We start from the raw sequence: 19,649 nt of genomic DNA on the forward strand, positions 1-19,649 counted from the left end.
CTCAGCCTGCAATATTCCCGGGCTGCTGTTCATATCTTCATGTGATTTTTGCAAAGGTCTGAAGATGGTTTTTAAGCATGTTCAATTGAATGTGCTCTCCATAAACAGAGGTCTGAGGATGAGGTGAGTGCTGCTGCCCTATCCATAGTTTGATCATTCCCATGTTCAAATGTCACCCAAAATTGTCTGATGGTATTTCCAAGTGAGTTTCCATGCCTGCACACCATAGAAGGAACTCTGCTGTGTCCTACAGGGATCCCTCTATGCAAAAATACACAATAGACTGGGTTATGACCATCTTGTTTGATTAAAAAAAATGATTGCTTTCTCTTTTTTAACCCTTTATTCATTTCATGTACTGAGTATGTTGATTTCAACAGGCCTTACTTTCACCCCTCCAACAACAGCCTTTGTTATAACAGCAGTATACTGTAGCAACTAAAACAATGCTTTAGATCAGGCTCCAATTGTCAGTGCACTGTGGCTGATTTTTCATTACTTGAGAAGAATTGTGCAGAAAAAAACAGATGTAAAAGAGGCCAAGTCCATTAGCCCATTAAACATTTCCCCCCTTAAAAAGTATAAATTGACATGTGCAGATTTATCCAAAAGATAGAGAGAATTCTGTAAATTTATATAAATTAATTGGTTAGACTAGAAATGTCTTCTTCATCCAATAAGATCCAATAAGTTACGTGACTGAAATTATCCTATTACAACATGGCCTATACTTCTTGTTGCTCTGTTTACTTATTATTCCAAAGTGACTTAGATTTCGTAGTGTTTTTTTAGAAAACATACTGAGCTCTCTCTCTTCTCTATCTTATCCAGCTTCAATGTACCTCCAGAATTTGTACATTTTCAATTTCAACAGTATCAGATGGCAGAGAGCCAATGTCCCTCTAATACACTGTGCCTATCAACTGTCATACTTTGCTTGTTGAAATTGCCATAAGCTGTCTAATGTTATGTAATTTCAGTAAGTATAACATGCCACATATTTAAACTGCAAATGTGTTTTCATGAATTAAGTCTACCTGAAGCAGCAAGCCAGATGTTGGTTTCATTCTTTGATGGAATAGCACACTAAGAGTTCGGTTCTGTTGTTCCAGGTCAAAAACTCTTGTCTTTAACTTTAAACACTCCTCCCTCAGGTCCTAGAACAGGGAAGGAAATCTGAATTAGCAAAAAACAACAACCCACATAATTCAAATATTAAGTGAAAAGTCAATGAATATTATAATGCATGTGACAGAACACCACCCTTCTGTTAATGCCTGTGACAGAACACTACCCTATTCTGTTAATAGGAGGAATCCTATTTGCTAAAGGCTCCTTGATCTTGTGGAGGCATCTGCTGACAGAAGGAGGCAAAGTGCTTTTCACTTATCTCCTGCCCTCCCTCCACAGCAACTTCCACACAGCACAATAGCATCCCTCAACCACCTGGAGCAGATTTTCAGGTGTAGAAGAAGCAACAAAGAAGAGGTGAAATTGGCAACACCATATCCCTCCTTCCATCACTAGAAGTGTTGGCAAGATTAAAAGCCCTCCTGCCTGTAAAGGTAAAGGGACCCCTGACCGTGAGGTCCGGTCGCGGATGACTCTGGGGTTACGGTGCTCATCTCGCTTTATTGACCGAGGGAGCTGGCGTACAGCTTCCGGGTCATGTGGCCATGACTAAGCCGCTTCTGGCAAACCAGAGCAGTGCACAGAAACGCCGTTTACCTTCCCGCCGGAGCGGTACCTATTTATCTACTTGCACTGCATGCTTTGGAACTGCTAGGTTGGAGGGAGCAGGGACCAAGCAACAGGAGCTCACCCTGTTGTGGGGATTCGAACCGCCGACCTTCTGATCGGCAAGCCCTAGGCTCTGTGGTTTAACCCACAGTGTCACCCACATCCCTTCCTCCTGCCTTTAGGACGAAACAAATGGATTCTTCCCCAGCTTTTAAAATTAAGAAGATTTTTAAAAGTGAAATTTCAGCACTAGCATGTCATAAGAAATTAAAAGGTAGTATTTCTAAATACCTAGTATATTTGTTTAGACTGGCAATTTTCAAGTATTTATTAGCTTAAGAAAAGTTTTAATTAGTTTCATTTTGTCTGGATACATAATAATAAATAGAAAACATGAAAAGTAATGCACTTTCAGAAAGCTGCATTTTCATTTCCCCAACCAAGAGGGATAACCAACAGCACTCTAGAAACAATGCTATGTGGTACTGTGTGTCAGAGAAAGATGAACCAAGCAAGACCATATTTCATCGCAATCATAAGCAAACAGTGGGAAAGGCAAACATAACCTATGCCAGGTGAAAACTGATAAAAACTATATGCAACCACAGGAATAGCTATGTTTGACATGAGTATATTACATTCATCTTCTCAATCGCTTCATTGTAAATCAAGTAGCATTGACAGCATACACATCCCCTCTATGGATATGTTCCTTCCCAACAGCAGTTGGATGCATTGGTTGTGATGATACTCCAATGAGACTTACCAGACACAAAATTATATCTCAAGTATCATCTGGATACACAGACACTGAGGTATTAAATCACCACACAAATATGTATGTGCTATATGAGCAAGATACTGAATCTGCTTTCCTATCCACTTCTTCCTTTTCACAGTAGGCATGCATGTGTTGATGCAGGCCCATTCATCTGTTCTGTTGTATTAAAGAATGGTGAGCTTCTGAATTCTTGAAGGCCACTCCATTCTCCAGATAGTTGTCTAGGAGTTGTAACAATTCATCCCTCCCATGGGCAGTCAGGTTCTTTACTAAATCTAGCATCCCACATGCCTATCATTAAGGGGATTTCATTTTGTTGGGAAGTGAGGGAGGAAAGGGTTAATGCTCCCTTCCCAATGTCTGTGCTCCCAGCAAAACACACCCTGCACTTCAAGGGGGAAGGGGTGAGGACTAATGGGAAGCTGTGGAAGCAGTTTTGTGCCACTTCCCACAGACCACACATCCAAGAATACCCTGGAAGCAATGCAATGGGACACAGTTTGTCATCACTCCAAAGACATTCCAGGAAATGCAGCCAGTACATAGCTGTAGAGACCTAGGCCTCATCCACACTTCTTCTTGTCCTGCTGCTTTCCCCCCAAGGAAAGCTGCTCTTTAGCACTCAGTTGGAGCAAATGACAATTCAGGTTTTCTCTGAATTGATGTTTGCTCTGATTGAGCACTAAAGATCAGGTTTTCCCTGGGAAGGGAGTGGGAAAGGGGAAAACCACTTGGATGAGTCCCTAGAAACTAGGGTTCCAACAGGATTTTCTGGGCCCAGTACACTGTATATATGTTCAGCCCAGCGCTCCATCATGCCTACAATCAAATGTTAAGAACTGCTGCTTACATGCACATTGCAACTAAAACAAGAGCATATGGGCAAAGTAAGGAGGTGGGTGGGTTGTGGTCTCAATGGCATTGTGCTTTGGTGTATGCTCAGTCATTCCATGGGCAAATTAAAAAAAAAAAGTAATTTAAGTTTAAGGAGATCTGCAGCTTGGGTTCCTTGGCAACCCACCTACAATCCCCCTGAAACTAAGTAAAGATGTTTCTTCTGCCCGTATTATGGGCAGGAGCCATCATTTTGCCCTCATCCATCCAATTGTCAATTTCCGTTTCAGGCCTACAATGGAAACTGTTGAGATGGCTCAGTAGCATGGAATTTCCATTTCCATTATATGCTGCATTAATAATAAAATAAAATAAAAATATCAGTTTGCTTCTCCTAAACATGAGAACAGCTGCACTAACTACCTACATTCCTGTATTTTATTTTTGAAGGGCGCAAAGCACAATGAAAAGTCTTGCAGCTTCCCACATATTTACTTGTTAACAGAATTAACAATAAATTGAGTTATATGAACCTATTGAAGTAGCAGGCCAGAATGTTCACAAAAATAGTCTTTTTTTGTCTGTTCTTGGTCTGCTGTGCCTAAGCCAGCACGGTGAACAGAGAAGAAGAGGTAACACAATGAGACACTTTTGTTAAATGAAAGCTGTAAAAAATGTGGGTTAGCTTTAATTCAAAGGTAAGGCTGGATGAATTAAGAAGTCATTTTGCCTGAGCACATTACGAGTGGAGTGCTTATTTAAAGTACCCCTAAGGCGAACCAAGTTATACATTCTCTGCCTTCCAAAGTGACAAGGAGGCAATGCTATCTTTTATTTGAAGTGTAGCAAAATTCTAAATCCTCTAATTCTGCAAACAGAAATCCCTCTATAACTGCATCATCTCAGACCTTTTATGGGGAGCCATTATATATAAAATTTAACCAAGCAAAAGCACTAAGGACAGTCCTTATGAGGTTCTAACAGATAACAAATTCACTGTAAGACTAGCTGCTCTAATTGAGACTGAACCCCACAGTCAAAAGAAGAAGAAGCGCTTCACGAGAACTAGCAATTCAAACTAACCACAGGCCAAGCAACACCTTCTCCGCACCATTCCTTTCAAAAGCTAAACTCTCCTCTCCCGCATTTATTATTAAAAAAAGAATAAAACGCACGTTGTTAGATTGCCCAACTATTGGAAAAAGGTGCTTTAGCACTACAGTTGTTCATAGGAAGATTTATTTTTTTAAGGCAAAAGTAGATGTAAAATGATCCCCCTCACATTATGAGACAGATGCTTCCTAGGCTCAAGAATAGAAGTGGGGGACCTGTAACCTCCAGAGGATGCTGGACTACAACTCCTATCATTTCTGACTACTGATCTTGTGGGTTGGGGCTTATGGAAGACAGAGTTCAACAACATATGGAGGTCAACGGGTTTCCCATAACTTTTCTAGAACATCCAATCTCCTCATAGGAACAGTTTCTCTTTTAAGGCCACATAGTTTCTAGCTGCAGATGTTACTACTAAGGTGTTGAGTACTGGAAGTTCTTAAAAGAAGTGAGTATGATCTGGGGCGGGTTATCACCTGGCTGGACTTACTAGGAAGAGTTCAAAACGTCTGAACTCAATATGAATATATATTTCATCTCCCTCCATGCCAATCCTCTGCTATGAAGAGCTTTCAATATTCATCTCTACTGTTTCCCACAATCCAGAAGGAGCAGGAACCTGTATAGCATAGCACTTCTTCTTAGTCAGTACTGTATTCCTATTACATGTTTCCTCCTCCTCCACCACAGTCAATATATTGCTTTTCTTGGGTGTTAAAACAATTCCACATTTACCTATTAGGCCATAAAACAGCCCCCTAACATCTGGAGACAAACTACTATCCTAGTGTAAAAAGGAACATAGGTCAATAATATAGTGAAGGTTACTATTATCATCATTGGAATTAGATTTTATTATACCATAATAGTATGCTTGCAATTTATACATGGCTGGGCTCCTTACTACAACAGTCGTGAATATAATCAGCAGCCACATGGGTTATGTGGTTCAGATAGAATCAGTTTAGATTCTGGCAAAATACATGGAGCCAGCAAGGGTATGCTGGTCTTCACTGGTCCTCCACATGGGGCTGGTAAAGGTAGGGCTGGTGAACCATGTGGGCAGGTAAGAGCTGGAGTGTTTTAGTTCTGTTTCGCAAAATGGGGCCAAATTTGGCTTGAAGGTAGCATCTGAACCAACTCACGATCACTTCTAATGTCACAATGTTGATTTTACTAGGAGAAATGGTGCTAGCATGGGTACTTCCACACAATCCATCTTACTTCCACTGAGTTGCTAATTGTAGATGTAGCTGCTGAGGCATGATGCCTACTTGGAAACAGCAACTACATTACCAGGCTTCAGGCCTTAAACTGAATCTTAAACTACCATGACAGTGGACCAATCTGATCTCCTGAATATGGACATGCAACTTTCAGGTTCAAGTAGTATGCCTCTAAGAACCAGTTGCCTGCAAGGAAAAATGGGAGTTGTTTTTTTCCTTTCTGTCTTACTTGTGGTCTACGCAGAGGTGTCTATGAGAAACACAATGCTGAATTAGATGGTCTTTTGGTTTGGTCCAGCACTGTTCTAATGTTTCTGTTTCAGTGTGAGAGGAAACTAAAGAGTGAAAGTTGTTAAGACAGGTAAGTCCAGCTTTAATTTCCCTTCAAAATTATCTGCAATGTGAAATAACATGGCAAGAGGATTCCAGCCAAAGAAGCTCCTGGCTAGAGGCTGAATGAAATAAGTTAGAAGCTAGTCTTAAAACTTAAGGCATGAAATATTTTCTGGAAATGTTTATGATTGTTTGCTGGTCTGTTATTCCCCTATCGGTTTTTAGATGCCTCTTAAGTAAAACCGTAACTTGTGGAAATGATGGAAACAAAACAACAACAAAATGCAGTGCTCTGAGGCAGAACTCCCAATTTAATATATTTTCCTTCATATTTTCACTCAAAAACTAGGCTCACTGGAGGAGTTCCATATGTCTTATAAGGAACGATCTCCTCCAAAAGTACCCACTTCAAACTATAAATTTGATCTCAAGGATTCAGTGACATTGATAAATCACTCAAGGTTTTGCTCTCTCAGTTGGTGTCACCATGATCTCTCGGCGGAACAGAAGCTTCTCATATACTTCTGGGTATGCAGTACTTCATCCCTTACATTATTATAGTATGTATTTAATTTAAACAAAAAATTAGTCCTTGAGGGGTATTTCCAAATTCACAGTGTAATATACATAGTTGGTGTTACTGCACAGTATTACTCTTCTGGAGTCTTTGAGAGCTCTTCAGATTCCCTCTGTATCTCATGATGCCCCTGAGGTGTGTTATCTCTTGGTGACATTACTTGTTCCATCTTGCTGCAGTGTGGTAGAAGACTTATCTGTTTACCAGTTATTACTTAGATTTGTATAGGAGCCATTTGTGATTGACCCGAAGAGCCTAATTTCCTTTTTACTGTACAGTATTGTCTTCCTGTCCTTTCTTATAAATAGTCTCAGTCCAAATGGCATTAGGAGGGCTGTAACAGTTAACATTCATTAACATTTAGAGTGCTGCCTTGTGTTTCCCCTTCAGGATATTAAATTAAGCAGCATTACTCAGCAGTAGGCTAGCGTCTGTTAAATTTCATCAATACTAAGCAAATCACATTATTAAATACATTTTAATCTATATCCTTAGTTCGTTCATAAGGAGTCCTTAGTACCTGTGTCTTCCAATATTGACAAAAGGGGTTGTCATGGAAAAAAATTGTCCTAAAGGAGTTATAAATAACTCACGAGACTCTCCCCACTTCAACTCCATTTTGTATTTGTTTTGTTTTTAAAAAAGAAAGCATGTTGTTTTCTAAATAAGGTAGAAATATATTGAGATCAATATACCAGTGAATATGCCACAACATATGGGCTTTTTTATATAGCAGAATGCTAATCTGGTTTGTGTATGCACTTGTATTCATGGCCTGTTAAATTGCATAACAAGAGAAAATGAATGCATTTCTGATTTGTTTCTAGGGTTGGCTAGTCTGTTTTAATTCTCAATTGAGAATTTAGAAAAACAACACTGAAATGACAATTCCAGCAACAGATCCCCCCCGTCAGCTATATTATACAGTACAACAGTCAGCAACAATCTTGATTGCCAGGATTTCCTGTCCTAGTTGGCTGGAACTTCTCCTGGGATTAAGTGGCCATTGGGACTGCTCAGCATGCATTTAGATTTATAGTCACAATACATGGATATCAGTGTGTAGTGGAGCAGAGCTTGTCTCCTGATACCAACATCACTGCTGTTTACGGGGTGGGGTTCAGGCCATAGCACTGCACTCACAGGACTACTGCCACCAATTCAGCATTCCCACCAGTGCAGCAAAACACCAATCTTGTTGCTCCCATGCCCCATCCTCACCCAGCTGTAACACTCTGCCCCACCCACATGTGCTGGTACTGATGGATATGGAAAGAAGCTGCAACTTATAATAATGTGTATTTCTCTGCACTTGAAGATATTTAAACCTTACCCAGTGTTGATGCCTGCATAAAATAACTCACAATACCGCTATATCTCTCCCCTCCCCCCCGTCCCTGCAATACACACTCACATCCAAAGGCATCTCCTCATTCCTTCTAAGATGCCTCTCATGTGTTACATTTTATGGAGATGAAAACAAAGCGGGACGAGGCGTGTTAGTTCACAATCACGTCCCAGCACCACAATGGACACATGGTCACAGACTGTAGCTCTGGAAAGAATGCATACTTTGCACACAGAAGGCCCCAGGTTCAAACTCACACATCACCCATTAAAAAAACACCAAATAGAAAACCTGGCAAAGGATGGTGGGAAAGATCTCTTTCTCTGACCAGGTACAGGGAAGCCTTTTATGTTTCATATGAGATTAAAGGTTGTGTGTAATAGCCTTCATCTGAAGAACTGTAAGAAAAACTGCAGGCTGTATGTCTGCACGAACACAGGGAAGGTTCTCCTGGACCAGGCCAATGGTCCATGTAGCCCAGCACCCTGCGATAGCAGCCAACAAGATGCCTTGGGGAGTGTTTGAGAGGAAAAATAGTCTCCACAGCTGTGATACTCAGAAACAGGTATCCAAAGGCATACAGTCTCCAACAATGGGGATAGACCATAGCTATGGTGACAAGCAACCATTAATTGGATGCAGGTGGCGCTGTGGTCTAAGCCACAGAGTCAAGGGCTTGGCGATCCGAAGGTCAGCAGTTTGAATCCCCGCAACGGGATGAGCTCCCGTTGCTCGGTCCCTGCTCCTGCCAACCTAGCAGTTTGAAAGCACATCAAAGTGCAAGTAGATAAATAGGTACCAATCCGGCAGGAAGGTAAATGGCGTTTCCGTGCACTGCTCTGGTTCGCGAGAAGTGGCTTAGTCATGCTGGCCACATGACCCGGAAGCTGTACGCTGGCTCCCTTGGCCAGTAAAGCGAGATGAGCGCGCAACCCCAGAGTCATCCATGACTGGACCTAACAGTCAGGGGTCCCTTTACCTTTACCCTTATGGTGACAAGCAACCATTAATAGCCTTATCCTCCACAAAGTGATTGGGACTAGAATCTCTTTGATTAGCTTTTTAAAAACTGTTTTTACTGATAGTTTTAATATTTTTTTGTAACCCACTTCAAGCAGTATATAAATTTTGTTTGAAGAAACTTTTAGATAGGCAGTAGATCCACCTCTTTCCTGTCACTTTTGTGTTGAATACAATAACCCCCACCTCCAGAACACCAGTTTGCTCTTGCTTAGGCTTGTGCATAGAGTCATCAGACTGTGCACTGCTGAGAAAGTTGTGCTGGCATTTCCCCCTGTGCAGTAGGAGGGTAACTGGATGCCGATGTCCCAGTATTATACTACCTATTAGACACACATGCACACTCTGCAGACAATACTTTTAAGTAGAAACTGGAGCCACAGAGAGTTAATTGCTGATCAAGAAATGAAGCCAGATAGCTTTGCAGAAAAATAATTTTTGAGGTAGAAGCACCACTCAAAAACCTTAACAACAACAAATACAGCAAAGTTTACAGCAAAAAAAGGAAAAGAAAAAAAGCCTAATATTGGCAAATGGAAATAGAGGAGTATGTAACTCCCACCCTCCCAATAACAAAAATGATGTGAGACCAGGAAATACAAATAAATGGCAATCTGTACAAAGTTTTCTCTTTGCCAAATACATATTAGTGGGATCTGCAAGGAAATGCTGCAATGTGGAGTGCTTCTGTTCAGGTTTTCAGTTACTCAGTTCCCTTTCCCTATCCAAATGTTGTATGTCTGTCAGCATGCTCAGTTCTCACTCTGCTCTTTTTGGATTCCACAGCCCTGGGATTTTTCCTAAAGTATTTTGTTTGTATTTCAAACCTTGACATTGCCCCTGAACATGATAATCTCTCTCTTTCTTGTGTATAGCAGGGGTGGGGATACAATTTTGGCATAAGGACAGGCACTTATAGAATGAGTTTATTAGGAACATGTCAACTACTGGACTTTGACAAGGAAGATATAGCTTCAAATCCAAAGTTGGTGACTTTGGGCTTCTCTTTCAGCTCAAACCATTGCAGGGATAAAAAGGGATTGTGCTTTAATCCCCCTGGAGGAAGAGTAGCATACAATTCTGATAGAGAAAATAAATATAGAATAAATTCATCTAGTAATAAATGCACTTACGACGACGACGACGACAACGACGACAACGACAACAACAACAACAACAACAACTACTACTACTACTACTACTACTACTACTACTACTACTACTCCTCTGCCTTTTCCCCTGATGGGACTCAAGGTAGCTTACAGATAAAAACAAGAACCACTAAAAGCATAGAAAAAACAAGCCTTAAAATACAATTAAATATTGATAGAATACATGCCAGTATACAAAGGGTCGAATACATGTCACAGTATATGTGCATGTTTAAAATTTCAAATTCTATTAGCTGAATATGCATGTGTGTGCTACCAATTAATGGGATGAGAGAAGACATGGAGAGGGAATTTATCCATTTTCTCCCTAAGGAAAATCCTCTGGTTAAGCTGATATTTCGTTACAGAATAAATCTCTAATTAGCACCAATTTTATTGAATAAAGATCTTTGATAACTCTAATTAAGTATCCTTGGTAACTATAACATTTAACAGTGTCTCACAAAAAGGAGAAATTACTTACCTTCTGAGTAAGTAGTGCTTGTACAACTTGGTTGGCTACCTGTAAGAATAAATAAAGGACATTTGAGTTGTGCATCAGATGGTGTTTGTGTGTGCTTTCTAAGGGTCATAGCTGAGTAATACAGCATTTGCTTTGAATGCAGAAAGTCCTGGTTCAATCTGTGGCATTTCCAGGTAGACCTGGAAACCCTGAAGATACACTTCTACTTAGTATAGACCAGTATTTATCAAACCTGTATACTCAGCTGCTAGCTAGGGATGATGGAAGTTGTAGTCCAAAAAGAGCTGGCAACCCAAGTTTGAGTAACACTGAAGTTCGAACATTTGCAGTTTGAATCCGTGCGACGGGGTAATCTCCCGTTGCTGTCCCAGCTTCTGACAACCTAGGAGTTCAAAAGCATACCAGTGGAAGTAGATAAACTGGTACCGCTGTGGCAGGAAGGTAAACTGCATTTCCGTGCACTATGGCTTCCATCACGGTGTCCTGTTGCACCATAAGCGGTTTAGTCATGCTGGCCACATGACCTGGACAGCAGTCAGTGGACAAACGCTGGCTCCCTCAGCCTGAAGTGAGATGAGCGCCGCACCCCATAGTCCCCTTTGACTGGACTTAACCATCCAGGGGCAGCGGAGTAGCACGGGGGAGGTGCTAGCCACCATAGGGCGGTGCTAGCTGTCCATGGGGGTAGGGCAAGCCACCCACTGGGCAGGGGCCAGCTGTCTCCCTGTCTGGAGGACGACGATGACTGGGATGGAGGTGGCGGCTAGGGCGCCCTACAGGCCACGCACCACACACGTCCCATGCTGCATCCCTTCTTCCACTACTGTCCCTTTACCTTTTATCTTTACCTATAGACAGTGCAGAACCAGATGGATCAATGGTCTGATTGGGTGAAAAGCAGCTTCCTGTGTTCGTACACTTTAGGCACACCTGGAGGGGTTTTTTTTAAAAAAAACTTCTCTTATCTTCACTAGAGTTTCAGATTCTACCACTTCCCTTGAAAACCTCATTTTGTCCCAAATTCTGGAGTAGTGTAAGTCACAGGACTGGAAAAAACCAGTACCATTCAACTGATTTTGAAAGAGATATCATCAATTTTGTTCAAGCAGAAGGCCGGGCCCTGGATGTTTTCATGAGGTCTAATTGTTTCTTGATTCAATATTGACAAAACAGAACATCTGTCATGACAGCAAGATACTGTTAAGTGCCACTAAAAATTAAAATGCCTACAGTCATCAAATATGCTTGGATGGCACTCACGCCACACTTTATATTTATTTGCATCAGATTACAAAACATCGATTAGTAGAATTGTGTATACAACTAGATTTTTTTTAAAAAAAACCCACCAGATATTAACATTTGTATCACACATTTACCGGTAATTATCTAATACCTTATTTTGTTCAAAAAATGACCTATTTTTGTACACACTAAAAAACCTTATGTTGTCAAAGCAGAGCCCGATTATATCTGAAGCTTGTTCATTTGAAAACAAGCATACCTAGCAGTTAAAAACAAAATTCCACTTTCTTCTCAACAACTTCACTGAAAAAAAAATGTAACCTACTCATATGAACTGAAGCATGAGCAGAAATTTCAACCTAAGTAATTCTGCTCCTGTATGATCCAAGAGTTTGATTTGATTCATACACTTATAACATGACCCATGATCACTTCTCCCTTTCCAGAACTGGTCTCTCACCTAAGGCAACTAGGGAATAAACCATCACATAAAATAGTTCTGTACATGATTTAATACAAGACACAGACTAATACTGAAGCCATAATAACCCACAGCAGTAAATATATTGCATCTCTGAAATCCATGTGTGTTGCCCTATAGGCTTTAAGAACTGACATCCAACAGCATTCCTTCTAGCATGTATTTTTAGTTGTAACATTGTTTGGTATACCTGAAAATTGAACAAACCCATCCATTTCTTTACGAAATGACATGACATGAAGCCACTTATTAGTAAAATAAATAAATAAATAAATAAATAAATAAATAAATAAGCAAGCAAGCAAGCAAGCAAGCAAACAAACAAACAAACAAACAGCTATGTTCAAAACCCTACAAGGTTCTTCAGACTGTGTCCAAGTCATTTGCAGCAGTTCTGCCTGCATAGTCACTGAGAGCTGTGCCGAGTGGCATAAGCAGAAGAGGGAGCAGTGCAAGCACTTCTGATCTGAGTAGCTGAAGGTAAGGCAACCTAGTGGCAAGGGATGTTGGAGAATTCTGATGAAAGTGGAAACAGGAAAAGGAAATTGCTGATGTTCGCTTTTTCGTCCCATGCCCAGAATGGAAATAAATATAGCAAATACAATTAGTATTCATGTCATTGCTGATTTCAGTCCATCAACAACATGTTAATTGATCATGGCTCCCCCCCTACTCCATTTACAATGCATTTCCTTCTTACTGAAATGAATGGGGTAGAATAACAATAATCCCTTTACCATCATGCAGAAATCCAAGATCTTTATACTTGGAAAAGCTGAAGTAGTTTCCCCATCATCTTAATTTAAAGAAACACACCATAACCGATTTGGAGGATTTCTGGCCAATCTAAGAAAGAATAGCAACAGAGCTAAAATAATCCAGGATATATTTCCAGTAACCTGGTCATGTTTTCGAATGACGAAGAATAAGAATAAGCTTTTATTATCTTATTTGCATGGCATGTTAATGACAGCTTTTAGTTGCTTTCAAATACAAGTTAAACATTGGTGGGATCTTTATATTTTGTCTGGCTAACTGCAAATGCTAGTATAGTAATTTTAAGATGTTATAGTGTGGTGTATCACATTGCCCTGATAGAATGCAGCTGAGTCTGACATAAATCTTTACTGGCATAATAACATGAATAAATATTATACCACTTCTTGACAAAAAACTGACAATCAATTTCCAGAATAGGAAACTAGGATTAAGCATTTAAACCTCAGGCCCCTGAGGTAGAAGGTAATCCTGTTTCTTGCATTAGGTTTCCTAGAGACAAGGAGATGGGTTTAGAATGTATAGATATATGTATTGAATTTTAAATAAATGAAGCTCATCCTTATATAATGCATTGCAGTGCTATTTACTTTCAAGTTCAATCCAAATGATTGATCTATCTACTTTAGAGGAAATAGCAGAGATAGACAACTAATTTCAAAACAATTGTTTGTTAGGATTACTATCAGAATTTATAAGCGACTGTAATTGTCTCACATTCTGATTCCCCCCACCCCACCCTTTACAACGACTGAATTTTATGGGTAGATACACTCACAGAATATTAAATTGTATTTCAGGGCAAGAATTTGTAATGCAGTTATGAAGGTTAGGTTTATAATAAACAGAGAAGAAAGCATATGCACAAAAGGGACATTAAGATTTTTAAATAATAATGAGGGCCTGAATCCAGCAATTTTGCACCTCAGCTCTGTCTATCAGTTTATTTGATGAGGTTTTGTGCCTATACACAAAGTCTGAAACAGCTGAGTAATTCCCATGCCATCAAATCAAATTAAAGTTTATACAGCTGATATTATTGAGATGGGAAGTGCCACTTTTGTGATCATCTACAACTACTCAACTCTCCAATGTATGTTGTCTGCCCAGCAGCAAACCCTTGTGCTATTAATCTGCCCATAAACCTATTCCAAAATTCATACCGTAAACCTGGCATCAATATGGGCTGATCAGAAGCCTTAAAGTTTTCTGCCACAGCCACTGGAAAAAATAAAACAGCTCGCTTGTGCATGCCCACATGCGATCAGAAGATTTGTGTGTTACTTCTAGGTATGCAGTAGCATAGTGCTAGGAACACTTTCACCTCAAACTACATAGAATATAATTCTTGTGTGAGCAAAAGAATTGAATTTTGTAGTTGTGGCTATATTTTTCCCTGCTTGATAAACCCCCAAATCCATATAATCAGAAGCAGCAGTTTATTAAATAGGTCTATATCCTAGCTGAAAAGTTTCTGTAGAAACTTGCTCCAAAACAGCAAGTACCATCAACCTATATGTGGTACTTAATGGTACAGTAGTAGGTTTCTTGGTGGAAGGGATAGTGTGGAAAGTCTCCCAGCTGGGGGAAATGGTTATAGCTGGACCTGGTTTTATAACCTTTGACATAGGAAGTTCCCAAGAAAATGAATGTCTAAACATATTCTTCAAAGCTACTTCTGACAAATATTGTAAAAAATGGGGGGAGGATCCCTACAATCTCTATTTCAGTTTTCAAGATTTGCTCTTAGAAGAACAGGATGAGAATGTCTTAAACTCAGGTGGTTAAGCAGGGTCTTGTGAGACAGAGACCCAATAACTTTCAGTATCAACAGTTTCCCAGCTGATCTGGGAAATACAAACTTGCAGACTGAGCTTAGGTGATTTTGGGAGGGGGGGGGAGGAAATAGAATTAGACATGGGTCACAATCCAAGTTGATATTATTCTGGGATGTAAAATCTCCAAGTTGTCTGGAATGCCTTAGATTGTTCATGCCTAATTAAGGCCAACAAAAGAAGAAAATGGTTTGGAAAATCCTTTTTCATTTGGGATGCAGAATATTTCATGGGTAAAAAGGATAATTACTATTACCATAATCTATTGCTGTACTTCTCAAAATGTAAGTCAATGGCATCAAAGAGTTGGTTTGTTCAAAGTGAGAATGGGTCTTGAAGATAAATGCAAAGATCCAATGACTTTTCAGTGTTGCATTATGGATTTAAATTAACCAACCCATATTAAAGACAAACTTCCTCGGGTAGATCCTCTCAGTAAAAGAACAGAAGCACCACGGGACCACACTACATGGGAATCAAATCTATCATTCCATCCAGGATTTCTAGGTGAAGCTAATAACAGTATTTAACTTTGGACCTTTAAAAAACCCAAAAAAACTCTTTTGTCTCAAAGGGAGCTAATTCCACTGCTTCTACTTCTGAATTTATTTATTTTTTAATCCTGTGTATGTACCAAGGGAAATCTAGAATCCTAAACAAAACTAAAAAAAATTGTTCATAATTAGTATATTCAGAATTATTTTATTATAAACTGATTAACAAATAAAAATGTAACCCAATAAGAAAGGGAAGGGTTGCTTATTGGAAAAGTGACAAAACACTGATCCACCTTACTTCATCAAGGCAACGTTCATACTGTTCTCTCTGATTTTCATTTTCCATAGCCAGTGCGGAATTCTCTGCCTGCAAGACAGAAAAGTAATGCAAATTAATCAGTGGGCATGGTGTGAAACATGACAACCCAATCAATACATTTACCCTATACACCTCCTCAGGATCCAAAATAAACTCAGGGTGGGGGGGGGTGCGGATAAATAAATAAACAATAAACTAAATCTATGTGCTCTCATTTGCTGTTACAAATAACAGAAATTCTATTAGCTTTATGAAATTACCACAAAATACATTACAATTTAGAGAACGACAGACATTGCTATTCTACACATCTCTGTAATCTATTCTTGGCACATGCAGAAAACAGCCTTTAGTATAAACACTGCAGTGGATATTTTGCACATCAATTTTCTTTTATTCAAGCTTGCCAAGCTCGAATGCTTGAAAATCATGAGTCAGGGGCATTCTCTTCCCTTTCCAAACCACAAAGCTTAGCTTAATATTAAGAGATTTAGAGATACAATAATAAAATGCAATTTCTTTTTATCATCTGAACATTGCAGCATTGATGGATAGCACAGCCATATTTTAGGAGTGGTTTTTCTTTCTGATATCATAAAATCTAGAAATGCAGCACACACTTTTCTCTCACACTGGGTGCAATGGCTCAAGCCTACTTTGTCCAGTGTAATAGGTGGACAGTATATAACTCATCTCCAATTATCATAAATATATATAAATAGAGTTCACTGCTGTAAGATTGGAAGAGTTGGTAAAAATGCAGGGCACAATCTAGCCAGTTTGAAACCTCTCCTTTCCAACTAAATAAAGTCACATTGAAAGCAGCAGAACTTTAACACATGGATGGTATAATATACAAATTGTGCAATGTGGGAGCTTATCAGTGAATCCAGAAATAGAGCTTGAAATCTCATTATCTGAGACTGGCACTTGACCTAAAGAGTAATCTGTGACTGCCTGCACAGTTCCCAAATCTTTGATCATGCACAGATAGAATAGGGGCATCTAATGTCAACCCTTTTAGTGACATCAGCATGAAGTCTCTAGATTGCACAGGCTAACTATAATGTACTAAGACCTTGACCTTCTCATGTTGCCTGGCAAACATAGCAGCACCTCCCCTCTGCTGCACTCTGGGCTCCATCTCACACCTTAGTGTGGGTAGGGAAGGGAGGAATTATAGACAAACAGCAAATATAGCCTTTAATGTTATGAAAACAATACAAGCCATTGTGATGTCAAACTTTCACTTCCACATTGAATTACGGTCATCTTTACAAGTAGAAGTTCCTTATGCCATGGCTAGTGACTGTCTCCGGATTAGAATATTAACCTATTTTAATTTTCTAGATTAGATCAGATTGTTTTTGATCTACCACTCTAAAAAGAAATGTCACCACTAATCAACACAACTGAGCAATGGGAGCTATGGACCCCTGACCATTAGATCCAGTCGTGACCGACTCTGGGGTTGCGGTGCTCATCTCGCTTTATTGGCCAAGGGAGCCGGCGTACAGCTTCCGGGTCATGACTAAGCCGCTTCTGGTGAACCAGAGCAGCGCATGGAAACGCCGTTTACCTTCCTGCCAGAGTGGTACCTATTTATCTACTTGCACTTTGACGTGCTTTCGAACTGCTAGGTTGGCAGGAGCAGGGACCGAGCAACGGGAGCTCACTCCGTTGTGGGGATTCAAACCGCCAACCTTCTGATCGGCAAGTCCTAGGCTCTGTGGTTTAACCCACAGCGCCACCCGCATGATGGGAGCTATAAGAGGAACTATTTGAATAGGCAAGGAGTGCTGGTTTGTCAACTATAGCTGTCCTGGACCAAGACAGTCTGTTATCAATAACCCATGTTCTGGATATCTCATGGCTGTGGGACTGCAACATGCTCTACATGAAGATGTCCTTGAACATGGTCTGGAAGATGTCCCGGAACATGGTCAGGTGCAGAATACTGCTGCCAGATTAAGTAGCTGAGTAGTGAGATGGGATAATGTAACACCAATGCTAGATGCTGTGTCCTGGTTGCCTATGTGCTACCAGGCCCAATTCAAGGTGCTGATAGCAGTTTACAAAGCCCTAAATTGCTCTGGTCCTGATAAAATGCAGCAGTGCATCTTCTAATACCAGTCACTGCAATCCTTAATATCGGGGGGGGGGGGCGAGTGGGGCTCTGCTTGTAATCCCTACCAGGATTCATGGAGAGGGGATGCATAAAGGGCCTTCTCTGTGGTGGGTTCTTGACTTTGAAATAATCTCCCCTTAGTTATGTCTGTCTTCCATATTTTTGGTTCTCAGATTCAACTGAAGACACTCATTTTCCCATGCATTTGCATTTCATTTTTGGGACTCTTATCCCTAGCAGGGCTGCACATCACACTATCTTGTTAATTAAATGTTCAGTTTGGTGTGTTTTTTTAATGATGGTTGATGTATTTTGTTCTTATGTCGTCATATTTCACACTGATGTTCTTTGGAGTTAGGGAAATTCAAAAACCAACCAACCAACAAAATCATAAATTTAAACTATTCATTATTTTATTTCTGCAAGATATAAAGCCTTGTTTCACTCCTGTAAAATATTTGCTTGTTTCTTGGGAGAAGTCTTTTGGGATATGGAATCCCTTTCAAATGTATTAGGACCAAATAAAAGTTCTAAGCCATCTAGGCAGCAGTGAGTCTAAATATTAATTCCTCCAGAGGCGGGAACAAAATAAAATAAATGTTCAAGCAAAAACAAATGCTAGCCTTGGGAATTCAGGCATGATACCTGGTGCTCTATGCATAACCTTCACATCACGTAACCATGACACTGCAATCAATACCACACATAATTACAACCATTACATAGTTTACATTGCTTGCTTCTCTTTTAATGTTCTGACAATCTATGAAAAGTGTTGGGGGCTTTTTTGTTATTGGTAATGAAATCAAGTTACGCTAGGCTTGTGCTTACACATTAAGGCTGTGATCCAAATAATTAATTGGCATGCAAGTAGGAGGACCAGATGCACAGCTTGAGCTCCCCCCCCCCAAGTTTTCTCTGAAACACTGCCCGTTCCCAAAGAGGCAAGCTGACATTCATCTTTAAAAAGGGGTCACTTCCCTCACACCAACACCCATACATCACTTCTTTGTACCATATCTACTTTGATTAAATGATGAGAGCTACAGAGTGAGGTAGCATTCCAAAAGCTACCATATTTGTGTGATACAACCAAATTGTTGTATAAGAGGAGAGAGAAAATCCTCATCATATGCTCTGGAATAATCACCTCCATATTAGTGTATAGCCAGCACACACTGAGCCTACTCAGGGCCAAATGAATCGTAGAGGCGAATGTTGCAACTGTATTCCAGGGCAATGGATTCAGGGGAGTAGGCACAGCTGGAAAGGAGATGAAGAAAAGAAGTGACAGCAGAACTCAGAGTGGGAGGGATTGGTGTGGGATGCCACCCCACTTTGTGGCAGACAGAAAGCTATGCCACTTATACATGTGAAATTAAGATATACATTTTTGCCCTTACGTGCATCATTTTACACTTGTTTACACTGAATTGCATTTGCCATTCACTCAGTATGTAGAGGTCCTTTTGGACTTCTCATGATCTCATTTTATTTTAAAGATCCTTAACTGTTTAGTACCATCAGCAAACCTGATCACCTTGCAGTTCACCCCTAACTTCATAGATCCCAATACCAATCCTTGGGAGACTCCACTTTCTACATCTCCCCATTCAAAGAACAATCCATTTATTCCTACTGTCTGCTTCCCGCTGCTTAACCAATTCCTGATCCACAAGAGGATTTGTCATCTTATTCCTTGACTGCTAAGCTTACTTAGGAATATTTGGTGAGGTACTCTGGCTTTTGAAAGTCCAGGG

At 40.1% G+C, this 19,649-nt stretch overlaps 1 protein-coding gene across 10 annotated transcripts in view; it reads right to left on the bottom strand.

The window, feature by feature from the left end:
• Nucleotides 1–19,649, bottom strand: part of NCKAP5 (NCK associated protein 5) — a 548,005-nt gene that overhangs the window by 137,403 nt on the left and 390,953 nt on the right. For all 10 annotated transcript variants that reach the window (XM_081199370.1, XM_081199369.1, XM_081199372.1 and 7 more), the window contains 3 exons: nt 15,741–15,809; nt 10,608–10,646; nt 1,038–1,157 (listed from right to left, as the gene is read on the bottom strand). In XM_081199370.1, coding sequence (XP_081055496.1) covers nt 1,038–1,157; nt 10,608–10,646; nt 15,741–15,809 — 228 coding nt within the window. The remainder of the gene's footprint in view (nt 1–1,037; nt 1,158–10,607; nt 10,647–15,740; nt 15,810–19,649) is intronic.

Source organism: Podarcis bocagei (genome assembly GCF_964188305.1).
Source record: "Podarcis bocagei genome assembly, chromosome: 1".
Lineage (NCBI taxonomy): Eukaryota > Metazoa > Chordata > Lepidosauria > Squamata > Lacertidae > Podarcis > Podarcis bocagei.